The sequence below is a fragment of the Melopsittacus undulatus genome, chromosome 21 (assembly GCF_012275295.1).
Source record: "Melopsittacus undulatus isolate bMelUnd1 chromosome 21, bMelUnd1.mat.Z, whole genome shotgun sequence".
NCBI lineage: Eukaryota > Metazoa > Chordata > Aves > Psittaciformes > Psittaculidae > Melopsittacus > Melopsittacus undulatus.
Genome location: NC_047547.1, coordinates 1,383,056 through 1,395,061, shown reverse-complemented (window position 1 = coordinate 1,395,061; position 12,006 = coordinate 1,383,056). Strand labels below are relative to the sequence as shown.

The window sequence follows — 12,006 nt, the reverse complement described above, 5'->3', positions numbered from 1 at the left end:
GTTCCTCCGAGGGGCGTGGCCAAGCACAGCCCGGGCGCATTGGAAACTTCCGGTCATGTGACCGGGGATCAGGCCAATCAGCGCGCGCAGCCGGCAAAGCGGTGACGTCAGCGCTTCCCTCGTCTCCATGGCAACAGCACCGCCCTTCCCCGCTTCCGGGAGCGCGTCGCGGCCGTGACGTAGAAGCCGCGCAGCCAATCAGCGGCCGCCTCGGACAGGGCGGGAAAAGCCGGCTCTTCCCCCGAGCGAAGCCGCGCAGCGATTGGTCAGCTCTGGAAGCCGTTGGACCAATCAGCGCGTAGGGGCGGGGCTCGGAGGCTTGATTGGCAGCAGCGCAGCCAATGAGCTGCGAGGGCTCTTCCGGCTCCACGTCGGCAGCGGCGAGCGCAAAATGGAGGCGCTGATCCTGGTACGGGAGAGGGGGGAGCGGGGCCGGGGGGGGAATGGGGGTCAATGGGGGTCAATGGGGGTGAATGGGGGGTAAATGGGGATGAATGGGGCGCAATGGGGATGAATGGGGCGCAATGGGGGTGAATGGGGCGCAATGGGGTGCCCATAGGGTAAGTGGGAGGCACTGAGGGGGTAATGGGGGTGAATGGGGGGTAAATGGGGGTGAATGGGTTGGTAATGGAGGTAAATGGGGGGGTAATGGGGGTGAATGGGGGGGTAATGGGGTGCCATAGGGGTAAATGGGGGGCAATGAGTGTAAGTGGGGGGCAGGGGGTGTTCTAAGCGGTCGCCTATGGGGTGAGGGGGGCAGCAATGGGGACAAGGGGGTTCAATGCCAGGTGCTATTGGGGGTGAATGGGGGTGAATGGGGGGGTCTCCCTTCCCTTGGGGGTGCCCTTGTCCTGCCCGTGGGGGGGCCTTGGCCATTGATACCCATTGATACCCATTGGTGCCTATTGGAGGCCATTGGTGCCCATTGGTACCCACTGATGCCATTGATGCCCATTGGTGCCCATTGATACCCACTGATACCCATTACCCCCTATTGCCCCCATTGCCCCCATTGCCCCCATTGCCCCTCCGTGGCAGTGCCCAGGGTGAGGTTCTGTCCTACACTCGGCTGTGGCTCAGGGCAGTCAGTGCATCACAGAACTTGGTCCTGGGCGCTGAGCAGCAGCACAGGGAGCAGCAGGGGACTGGGATGGGACCTGGACGGGACTGGGATGGGATGGGATGGGATGGGGATGGGACCGGGAAGGGACCGGGATGGGATCGGGATGGGATCGGGATGGGAGCAGGATGGGATGAGGATGGGATCCAGATGGGGCTGGGATGGGACTGGGATAGGGCTGGGATGGGACCCGGATGGGTCTGAGATGGGACCAGGAAAGGGACAGGACCAGGAAGGGACGAGGATGGGACCAAGATGGGACTGGGATGGGACGAGGATGGAATGGGGATGGGATTGGGATGGAACTGGTTTAGGATTGGGATGGGATTGGGATGGGATCGGGATGGGATCGGGATGGGTTTGGGATGGGATCGGGATGGGTTTGGGATGGGTTTGGGATGGGATCGGGATGGGTTTGGGATGGGTTTGGGATGGGATCGGGATGGGTTTGGGATGGGATCGGGATGGGATCGGGATGGGGCCGAGCCCATGACCTCCCCCAGGAGCCCTCTCTCTACACTGTCAAAGCCGTCATCATCCTGGACAATGATGGCGAGAGGCTCTTCGCCAAGGTGAGGGGGGGGCACCGAGGGGGCAGGGGGGGACCTCCCCCATGTGACCCCTCATGTGACCCCTCACGTGACTGCTCATGCCCCCCCCATGCCCCCCCAGTACTACGATGGCTCCTACCCCAGCACCAAGGAGCAGAGGGTCTTTGAGAAGAACATCTTCAGCAAGACCCAGCGCAGCGACAGTGGGAATGGGGCTATGGGGCTATGGGGGCTATGGGGCAGTGGGGGCTATGGGGGGGGTATGGGGGGTACATTGGGGGGGCATATGGGGGGCAATGGGGGCAATGGGGGGGGTACATGGGGGAATGTGGGGGATATGGGGGGGGATATGGGTGGGGATGGGAGGGACATAGGGAATGGATGGGGGGATGGGGGGAGATATGGGGGGGGCGCATGGGGGGGCTCTAAGGGAGATGGGGGGGCACGGAGGGGTGTATGGGGGGGGAGCATGGGTAATAGATGGGGGGAGAAGGGGGGGATATGGGGGGCTATGGGAGGGACTTGGGGGATGGATGGGGGACATGGGGGGGGCAATGGGGGGGTCATGGGGGGCAATGGGGGGGGCAATGGGGGTCAATGGGGTCTGTGCCCTGGCGCAGGTGAGATCGCGCTGCTGGAGGGGCTCACTGTGGTTTACAGGAGCAGCATCGACCTCTACTTCTATGTCATTGGCAGCCCCTATGAGAACGAGGTTGGGGGGGCACCCATGGGAGGGGGGGGCAGTGGTGGGGGGGCAATGGGGGGGATGTGGGGGGGCACCCATGGGTGGGGGGGGGGGCAATGGGGGTACATGGGTGGGCATGAGGGAGGATATGGGGGGGCACCCATGGGTGGTGATGGGAGAGCATGAAGGGGGGGACACATTGGGGTGACCATGGGATGGTTTGAAAGGGGGGGACACATCACCAACCCACCCATGGGTGATGGTGGAAGGGGGGGGGGGCACCCAGGGGTGCTGGTTTGGGGACATGGAGGGGTCCCTTTGGGTGCCGGGGGGGGGCGGGGGAGGTTCTTGGGGTACCCCAAGTGACCCCCCCCCCCATCCCCATCCTCAGCTGATGCTCACGGCCGTCCTCAACTGCCTCTTTGATTCCCTCAGCCAGATGCTGCGGTAGGGGGGGCACCCATGGGTGCTGGGGGGGGGGCACCCATGGGTCCTATGGGGATGGTACCTGGGGTCCTAGGGGGGAAACCATGGGCCCCCCCCATTGTCCTGGGGGGCACCCATGAATGCTGGGGGACACCCATAATTTGGGGGGGCACCCATGGGTGCTGGGGGGGTTATCCATTGTCTTTGGGGGCATCCATGGGTGCTGGGGTTCACTTATGGGTCTTAGGGGGGAAACCATGGGCCCCCCCTATTGTCCTGTGGGACACCCATGGGTGCTGGGGGGAAGGAGGGGGGGGCACCCATTATCTTGGGTGACATCCATGGTTTGCGGGGGGGTGTCTGTGGGTGGGATGGGGGCACCCATAGCGGGCTAGGGGGCACCCATTGGGAGGGGGGCACCCATGGGTGCTGCAGGGGGGTCTTGTGAGTGCCGGGGGGGGGGCACCCATTGTCTTTGGTGAGACCCATGGTTTGGAGGGGGGTGGGATGGGGGCACCCATAGGAGGATGGGGGCACCCATTTGGGGGGGGGGGCACCCATGGGTGCTGAGCACAGCCCCCCCCATAGGAAGAACGTGGAGAAGCGGGCGCTGCTGGAGAACATGGAGGGGCTCTTCCTGGCTGTGGATGAGATCGTGGATGGGGGGTGAGTGCCCATGGCCCCCCCACACCCATGGGTGCCCATGGCACCGGGGGGGGGGGCTCTGGGTGCTCACCAGCCCCTCTGTGTCCCCATAGGGTTGTATTGGAGAGCGACCCCCAGCAAGTGGTGCATCGCGTGGCTGTGCGGGTATGGGGGTGGCAATGGGGGGGGGGGGGTGATGGGTGCTGCCCCCCCCCCACCCTACAGCACCCAATTGTGTGTTCTAGGGGGAGGATGTGCCCCTCACGGAGCAGACAGTGTCCCAGGTAAGGGGTGACCCCCCCCCCAAAAATAAGCCCCCCCTCAGCACCTATGGGTGCCCCCCCCAAGTACCCCCCCCTCCAGCACCCATGGGTGCCCCACCCCCCCAATGTCACCTCCCATCATCCATGGGTGCCCCCCCCCCCCAGTACCCCTCTCAGCACCTATGGGTGCCCCCCAAGTACCCCCCTTTCACCCATGGGTGCCCCCCCCCCAAAATGTCACCTCCCATCATCCATGGGTGCCCCCCCCAATACCCCACCCCATCACCCATGGGTCCCCCTCCCAAATACCCCCCCATAACCCCCAGCACCCATGTTTGCCCCCCCCCCAATACCCCCCCCCAGCACCCATGGGTGCCACATACAGACTCTGCCCCCCCCATCCACAGGTGCTGCAGGCGGCAAAGGAGCAGATCAAGTGGACGCTGCTGCGTTAAAGGGGCCCCCCCTCGGCCCCCCCCCCCCCCCCCAACATGTGTGCCCCCCCCACCAAGTGTGTGTGGTCTCATTTGTCCTTATGGGGGGGGTCTCCATGGGCATGTATGGAGAGACAGGGCCCCCCATAACCCCCTTAGGACCCCCCCCTTGACCCCCAATGGACCCCCCCAGGACCCCCATAACCCCCTTAGGACCCCCCCCCAACACAAGACCAAGGCCTCAAACCTCATCATTTATTGGGATAAAGCTGGGGGGGGCACATTGGGGACAGGCATTTGGGGGGGGGGCAGGACCAGGGCTCTGTGGCCCCCCCAAACCCTCCCACCCCCCCCGTGCCTGCTATTGCTTTGCTTACATCACAGTATTGACTTATGGGGGGGGGTGTGTGCAGTGAGGGGGGGGCAGTGCAAGGTTTGGGGGGGGTCCATAGTGCCAATAGTGGGGTGATGATGGGGGGGGCTGTAGTGATGGGGGGTGCACAGTGATAAGAGGGGGTCACAGTGATAGTGCAGGGCTGATAAAGGGGGGGGCACAGTGATAAAAGGGGGAGTGATGGGGGGGGTCACAGTGATGTGGGGTGCTGGGTTGGGGGGGGTCACAGTGATGGGGCAGTACCAAGGCTGTGTGGGGGGGGGCACAGTGCTTGTGGGGCAATACCAAGGGGGCCAGGGGGGTGTGTGTGTGGGGGGGTTCATGCTATTTACAGGGGGGGTGCCCCAGCTCCCCCCCCCACATTATTGCAATGGGCTGGGCCCAGGGATTGGGGGGGCAAGGGGGGGGTGATGGGGACCCCCCCCCCCCATGGGTGTGTGCGGGGCTCATTGCCCTCAGTGCAAGAGGTCATGGCTTGGGGGGTGGGGGGGGGCACCCTGAAGTGGGGGGGGGTCAGTGAAGTGGGGGGGGGGCTCCCTTCCCTATGAGCCATCACTGATTGCTTAGCGGATCCCTGAGGTGCCAATGGGGGGGGTAAGAAAGGGGCATTGGGGACCCCCCCGGACCCTTCCACCCCACCCTGGGGTGCTGGTGGGGGGGCCCCGTCCCCATGGGAGTTGTGCAGTGGGGGCGGGGGGGGGGGGGGGGGGGGGGGGGGTCCTCGTTTTCCTGCCAAATCCCCCAATTCCAGTTAAAAAAGAATCGCTGAGCCCAGAAAAGGGGGGGGGGGGAGATGGGGGGGGCGTTGCTAGGAGACGGTTGCTGGGTAACGCTGGGTACCATCACCAGGGCGGTTGCTATGTGCCATTGCCAGGGGTGGATGCAGGGTGCGGTTGCCAGGCAACCATAACCAGGGGTTGGGGATGTACCATTGCTGAGTCCCGTTGCCAGGCAACCGCTGCCGTGTGCACAGTCTGGGTCCTGTTGCCAAGGTACCGCTGGTGGGTGCGATGCTAGGAGGTGGTTGCTGGGTAACCATTGCTGGGTGCCGTTGCCAGGGACGGATGCTGGGCATGGTTGCTAGGCAACCATTGCTGGGTACCATTGCCAGGTTATCATTGCTGGGTCCTGTTGCCAAGGTACCATGGGGGGGGCACAGTTGCTAGGCAACTGTTCTTGGTTGCATTTGCAGGGGTTCACTGCTGGGTACCATCACCAGGGTGGTTGCTATGTGCTGTTGCTAGGCAACCGTAGCCAGGTACCATCACTAAGTACCGTTGCCAACTGCGCTGGGTCCCATTGCCAAGGTACCACCGGTGAACACAGTTGCTTGTAGACAGTTGCCAAGTACCCATTGCTGGGTCACCGTTGCCAGGGGTGGATGCTGGGCATGGTTGCTAGGCAATCATATCCAGGGGTGGGGGGTACCATCACTGAGTACCGTTGCCAGGCAACCATTGCCACGTGTGTGGTTGCTAGGTCCCATTGCCAGGTCCCATCACTTGAGGCTGTCACTAGCTAACGTTGCCAGGGCAGATGCTGGGCACGGTTGCTTGGCAACCGTAGCTGGGTACCATTGCCGAGTACTGTTGCCAGGCGACCATTGCCAGGGCATCATTGCTGGGTAAACATCATCCGGTTGCCAAGGCAACCACTGTCCGGTTGCCAGGGAACCAGTTGCTGGGCAGGATGCGGGTCCTGTTGCCAGGTAACCGTTGTCAGGCTGCGGGTGTGCTGTTGCCGGGCAGATTTCGGGGCTGAACCACCATTGGTGGCCGGTTGCTAGGATACCATCGCCAGGAGGACTATTCTGGGATGGCAACCGGGGTAACCATCACCTGGCAACCAGTTGTGCTTGGAGGGTGCTGGGTACCGGTTGCCAGGTAACGGTTGCCAGGTACCGGTTGCCGGGGTCAATAGGGGGAGAAGAGGAGGGGGGGGCCGTGTGTGGGGCGCAGGGGCCCAGGTGCAGGGCGCAGCAGAGCGGGGGCCAGGGGGGGCCCCGGCAATAGGGGGGGTCCGGGGGGGGCGCAGGGCCAAGGGGGGGGCAGCCATGGCAGCAGCGGCAGCCGCCAGGGCCAGGGGGGGCGGGAGGAGCCCCCCCCCCGCCAGGGCCCCCCCCGCCAGCGCCTTTGGTAGCTCCTTGGGGAAGGGCAGTGCAGCCTGGGGGGGGGGCAAAGGGGGGTCAGTGATGGGGGGGGGGGCTCCATAGGGGCACCCAATAGAGAGACCTGAGCAGCTGCCCCATAGAACAGCCTCAGGCCCCCCTATGGGTACCCCCACGCCCCCCATCCATCCCATAAGGGACCTTCAGGACACCCTATGCACACCCCAAGGTACCCCCAGCCCTATAGAGCACCTCCAGGATACCCTATAGATGCCTTCAGCTTCCACTCCATCCCATAGGGCTTCCCCAGGACCAGCCGTAGCCCCATATTTATCCCATATTTACCCCATAGGCACCCACAGACACCCCATAGGCACCCATAGACACTGCACAGACACCCATAGACACCCCATAGACACCCCACAGACACTCATAGACACCCATAGGCACACCATATTTACCCCATAGACATCCATAGGCCCCCATAGGCATTGACAGACACCCATAAGCCCCCATAGGCCCCCAAAAGGCACCCATAAGCACCCACAGACACCCATAGACACCCCATAGACACCCATAGACACCCATAGGCACCCATAGGCACCCATAGACACCCATAGACACCCATATTTACCCCATAGCCCCCACAGCCCCATGGCCTCACCAGCTCCGGGGGGCTCCGCACCTTCTTGCTCCGGCTCAGGAGGGGGTTGGGTTTTCCGGCCACCCCATCCCGGTGCCTGCGGCTGGAGATGTGCTGGGGGGGGCACGGGGGGGGGAGGGTTAATGGGGGGGGATGGGGCAAGGGGGGGGGTTGGTGTGGGGGGGGGTCTGAGGAGGGCCTGAAGGGGTTTGGGGGTTCCATGGGTATTAATTGGGGGTCCCAAGATGGTTTTGGGCTGTTTCAGGGCTGTTTTGGGTGGTTTTGGGGCTGTTTTGGGGTGGTTGTGGGTGTTTTCAGGCTGTTTTGGGGTGTTCTTAGGTGTTTCTGGGTGTTTTGGATGTTTCAGGGTGGTTTTGGGGTGTTTTTGGGCTGTTTCTGGTGTTTTTGGGGTGTTTCAGGGTGTTTTTGGGCTGTTTCGGGTGTTTTTGGGGTGTTCTTAGGGTGTTTTGGGGGTGTTTTCGGGGTGTTTTCAGGATGTTTTTGGGGTGTTTCAGGGTGTTTTTGGGGTGTTTTTGGGCTGTTTCTGGTGTTTTTGGGGTGTTTCAGGGTGTTTTTGGGCTGTTTTTGGGGTGCTTTCAGGGTGTTTTAGGGGTGTTTCAGGGTGTTTTCAGGGTGTTTTTGGGGTGTTTCAGGGTGTTTTTGGGGTGTTTGGGGCTGCCGGCACCTGCTTCAGCTGCAGCTCGCAGTTGAGGCGCACGTTGCAGACCTGGCAGTGGAAGCAGCGCTCGGGGGGGTCCCGGGGGGGGGTCCCCGCAGCCCCCCCCAGCCGTGGGAAGGCCCTAATGGGGCCCAGCCCATTGCGCGCCTCCAGCAGGGTCTTGTGCTTCGTCCCTGGGGGGGGGGGGGGAACCATTGGGACCCCATTGGGACCCCCCTCCCCCCCCCCGCACCCATTGAGCCCTTTGGGACAGAGACCCCCCCCATGTCCCTTGTGTCCAAAGACCCCCCCATCCCCCATGTCCCCATTGCCCCCCATTATCCCATTACCCCCATTATCCCCATTGTCCCCATTAACCCTCATTATCCCATTAAACCCCGTTACCCCCATTGTTCCCATTGCTCTCATTACCCCCATTGCCCCCATTACTCCCTTTGTCCCCATTAACGCTCATTACCACATTGCCCCCATTACCCCATTGTCCCCATTACCCTCATTATCCCATTAAACCCCGTTACCCCCATTGTTCCCATTGCTCTCATTACCCCCATTGCCCCCATTACTCCCTTTGTCCCCATTAACGCTCATTACCACATTGCCCCCATTACCCCATTGTCCCCATTACCCTCATTGTCCCCATTAACCCCCATTACCCCATTGTCCCCATTAACCCCAATTACCCCATAAAACCCCATTGCCCCCATTGTCCCCATTACCCCATCATGCCCATTACCCCCATCACCATTACCCCCCATTACTCCCATTGCTCCCATTACTCTCATTGTCCCCATTAAGCCCCATTACCCCATTAAACCCCATTACCCCATTAACCCCCATCACCCCCATCCCCACCTCTGTTATGTGCCTCCAGTTGGCTCAGGGAGTTCACAGCCACCTTACAGAGCCCACAGTACAGGAGCCGCTTTGCCTTCGCCTTCTCCTCCTCCTCCTCCTCCCCCCCCCCACCCCCGGACCCCTCCCCCGCCCCCTCCTGAGGGGGGGCAGCGGGGGGGGAGGGGGGCCCGGGGGCTCCGGGGGCAGCGGGGGCTGGGGGGGGGTCACCTGTGGGGGGGAGGGGCTGTTAATGGGACCCCCCCATAGAGACAAAGAGATTGGGGGGGGGGGAGGAAGACCCCATTGGGGGGGACAAGGAGCCCATGGGGGGGGGGCACCCACCTGAGCTCTCGGGGGCGTGGCCGGGGGGGGGCTCGGGGGGGTCTCCGCTCTCGCCCCCCCCCCGTCGGGCACGTGCAGCCTCCAGCCCCTTGAGGCGCCGAGCATGGCGGTTCCCTTGGTAGTGAGCGGCCGCCTGGCTCTGGGGGGGGGGGGGGGTCAGGGGAACCCCCCCCCATGGATACCCCCTATGGGGCACCCCAAGAGCATCATCCCAATGACAGCCCTATGGGACACCCCCTATGGGGACACCCCCCCTTTGTCACCCCAAGAGCATCACCCCAAGAGCATCACCCCTCCATTACCCCCTTGTCACCCCTATGGGACACCCCATAACCACATCACCCCAATATCACCCCGTTGTGCATCCTATGGGACACCCCCCTTTATCCTTCATCCCCCCCAGCATCACCCCAATGTGACCCTTATGGGATACCCCCTTTATCCCTCCCACAGCATCACCCCCATATCACCCTATGGGACACCCCAATATCACCCCCATTGCGCATCCTATAGGACCCCCCTTTCTCCTTCATCCCCCCCATCATCCCCCCAATGGTCCCCCCCACCCCCCCATCCCCCCCTTTGACACCAGGGGGCGCTGTGGGGACCCCCACAACCAAGGGGAACCCCAATTGAGTGGGGGGGGGGAGAACCGGACGGAACCAAAAGTGGGTGGGGGGGGAATGGACGGAACCAAACGGGGGGGGGGGGGGAATGGACGGAACCAAACCGGACCCCGGGGGGGGGGGGGGGGCTCACCTCGGAGTTGAACCGGATCTGGCAGAGGCTGCAGGCGATCACAGGGCGCCGGGGCTTGGCCAACACCGCCCCCCCCCCCCTTAGGACCGGTTCCATCTGCAGCAATGGGGGGGGGGGGTTACCCCTAAACCCCCCCCCATTAAACCCCCTCCATTCCATCCCATTGGTCTCTCCCACCCCCCCCCGCTCGGTTCCCCCCACGATGGCGGCTTTGGGGGGGGCGGGGGGGGGGCGATCGGTACCGGGGACCCCCCCCCCCCGTTCACTTACATTGGGCAGCGCCGGCAGCAGCTGCAGGAGGCGGCCGGGGGGGGGCGGCCCCAAAGGCCCCGGGGCTCGCAGCATCTGGGGGGGGGTACCGGTTACATTGAGATCGGTCCCCCCCGGTACCGGTTACAATGGACTCGCCCGGTTACCCTGAATCCCCCCCCCCCCCGTTACCGGTTACAATGGAGTCTTCTGGTTACCGGTTAATCGGTAATGGGGGGGGGGGGTTTAGGGTATCGTGAATTCCCCCCCCCCGTTACCGGTTACAATGAACCCCCCCCCTTGGTTTCCCCCTCCCGTTACCGGTTATCATGACCCCCCCCACACCGGTTACCGGTTACCCTGAGCCCGTTACCGACTACAAGGAACCCCCCCTCGTTACCGGTTATCATGGACCCCCCGTTACCGGTTACCCTGAGTCCTCCCCCCCCCCCGTTACCGGTTACCCCAAACCCCCCCCGTTATCGGTTACCCTGAGCTCCCCCCCCCGTTACCGGTTATCATGGACTCCCCCCGTTACCGGTTACCCTGAGTTCCCCCCCCCGTTACCGGTTATCATGGACTCCCCCGTTACCGGTTATCATGAACCAACCCCCCCCCCCCGTTACCGGTTACCCTGAGTCCTCCCCCCCCGTTACCGGTTACCATGAGTCCCCCCCCCCCGTTACCGGTTATCATGACCCCCCCCCCCCCCCGTTACCGGTTATCATGGACCCCCCCCCCCCCCCGTTACCGGTTATCATGGACTCCCCCCCCCCCGTTACCGGTTCCCCCCCCCCACTCACGTGTTCCCGGCGCGGCACCGGCCCCGCGCGCCCCGGGCCTGCAGCGCGCGCTGGTTGGGGGGGGGGGGGGGGGGGGGCGGGGACACGCACGTGTCCGGACACGCGTGGGGCGGGGCGGGTTCCCCCCCCCCTCCCCCTCCCGTTACCCTGGTAACGGCCCCACCCACACCCCCTCGCGTGTCACGTGACGGCGGGGATCGGGGGTGGGGCTGTGGGTGCTATGGGGTGTCTATGGGTGCTCTATGTGTGCTATAGGGGTTATCTATGGGTGCTATGTGGTGCCTATGGGTGCTATGGGGGCTCTATGTATACTATAGGGGTTATCTATGGGTGGTCTGGGGTGTCTGTGGGGGCTATGGGGTGTCTATGGGGGCTCTGTGTGTACTGTAGGGGTTATGTATGGGTGCTATAGGGTGTCTATGGGGTGCCTATGGGTGCTCTATGTGTACTACAGGGGTTATCTATGGGTGCTCTGGGGTGTCAATGAGGTCTCTATGGGGTGTCAATGGGGTCCCTATGGGTGCCCTGGGGTGTCAATGAGGTCTCTATGGGGTATCAATGGGGTCCCTATGGGTGCCCTGGGGTATCAATGGGGTCTCCATGGGTGCCCTGGGCCCCTATAGGTGCTGCTTCCACCATTCCCCCCCCCACAGCCCTTGGGAGGGGGGGGGGGAAGGGGGGGGATGAATAATTGATGCTGCCGCCTCCCGGCTGCTAATGAGGGTGTAATTGTGTCACCTGACCCGGCCCGACACGCATGGACACGCATGAACACGTGTGTGCTCCCCCCCCCCCCCCCCAGAGCACAGCTTTGGGTCAGACACCTTTATTGGGGGGGCCTGAGCCGCCCCCCCACATTAAATACACCCCGAAGCCGACCCCTCCCCCCCCACCCCCCCATCCCCCCCCTGTAGTGCAAACCCCCCCCCCCGTGGGCACGAGGGGACACCCCAGGGTGGGGGTGGGGGGGGCATGTGTGTGTCATGTGATGTGTCATGTGTGTTGTGTGTGTGTCCCCCCCCCCCGTACCCCCATATGTGGGTGCGGGGTCAGTGCAAAGTGAGGTGCCCAC

At 63.5% G+C, this 12,006-nt stretch overlaps 2 protein-coding genes across 2 annotated transcripts; one reads left to right on the top strand and one right to left on the bottom strand.

The window, feature by feature from the left end:
• Positions 1 to 291: 291 nt before the first annotated feature.
• Positions 292 to 4,163, top strand: COPZ1 (COPI coat complex subunit zeta 1). The gene is made up of 9 exons (XM_034071523.1): positions 292 to 409; positions 1,624 to 1,692; positions 1,793 to 1,874; positions 2,292 to 2,383; positions 2,748 to 2,803; positions 3,371 to 3,448; positions 3,541 to 3,592; positions 3,673 to 3,711; positions 4,098 to 4,163. The coding sequence occupies exons 1-9, from the start codon at positions 392 to 394 to the stop codon at positions 4,143 to 4,145; spliced, it is 534 nt and encodes a 177-aa protein (XP_033927414.1). The 5' UTR covers positions 292 to 391; the 3' UTR covers positions 4,146 to 4,163.
• A 1,121-nt stretch (positions 4,164 to 5,284) lies between these two features.
• On the bottom strand, positions 5,285 to 10,984 carry ZNF385A (zinc finger protein 385A). Its single transcript, XM_034071507.1, is given in 9 exon segments — positions 5,285 to 6,545; positions 6,547 to 6,681; positions 7,290 to 7,382; positions 7,954 to 8,120; positions 8,800 to 9,009; positions 9,124 to 9,262; positions 9,883 to 9,978; positions 10,153 to 10,227; positions 10,935 to 10,984. Coding segments are annotated over 8 exon segments (1,029 nt in total). The 5' UTR covers positions 10,935 to 10,984; the 3' UTR covers positions 5,285 to 6,431.
• Positions 10,985 to 12,006: the final 1,022 nt, after the last annotated feature.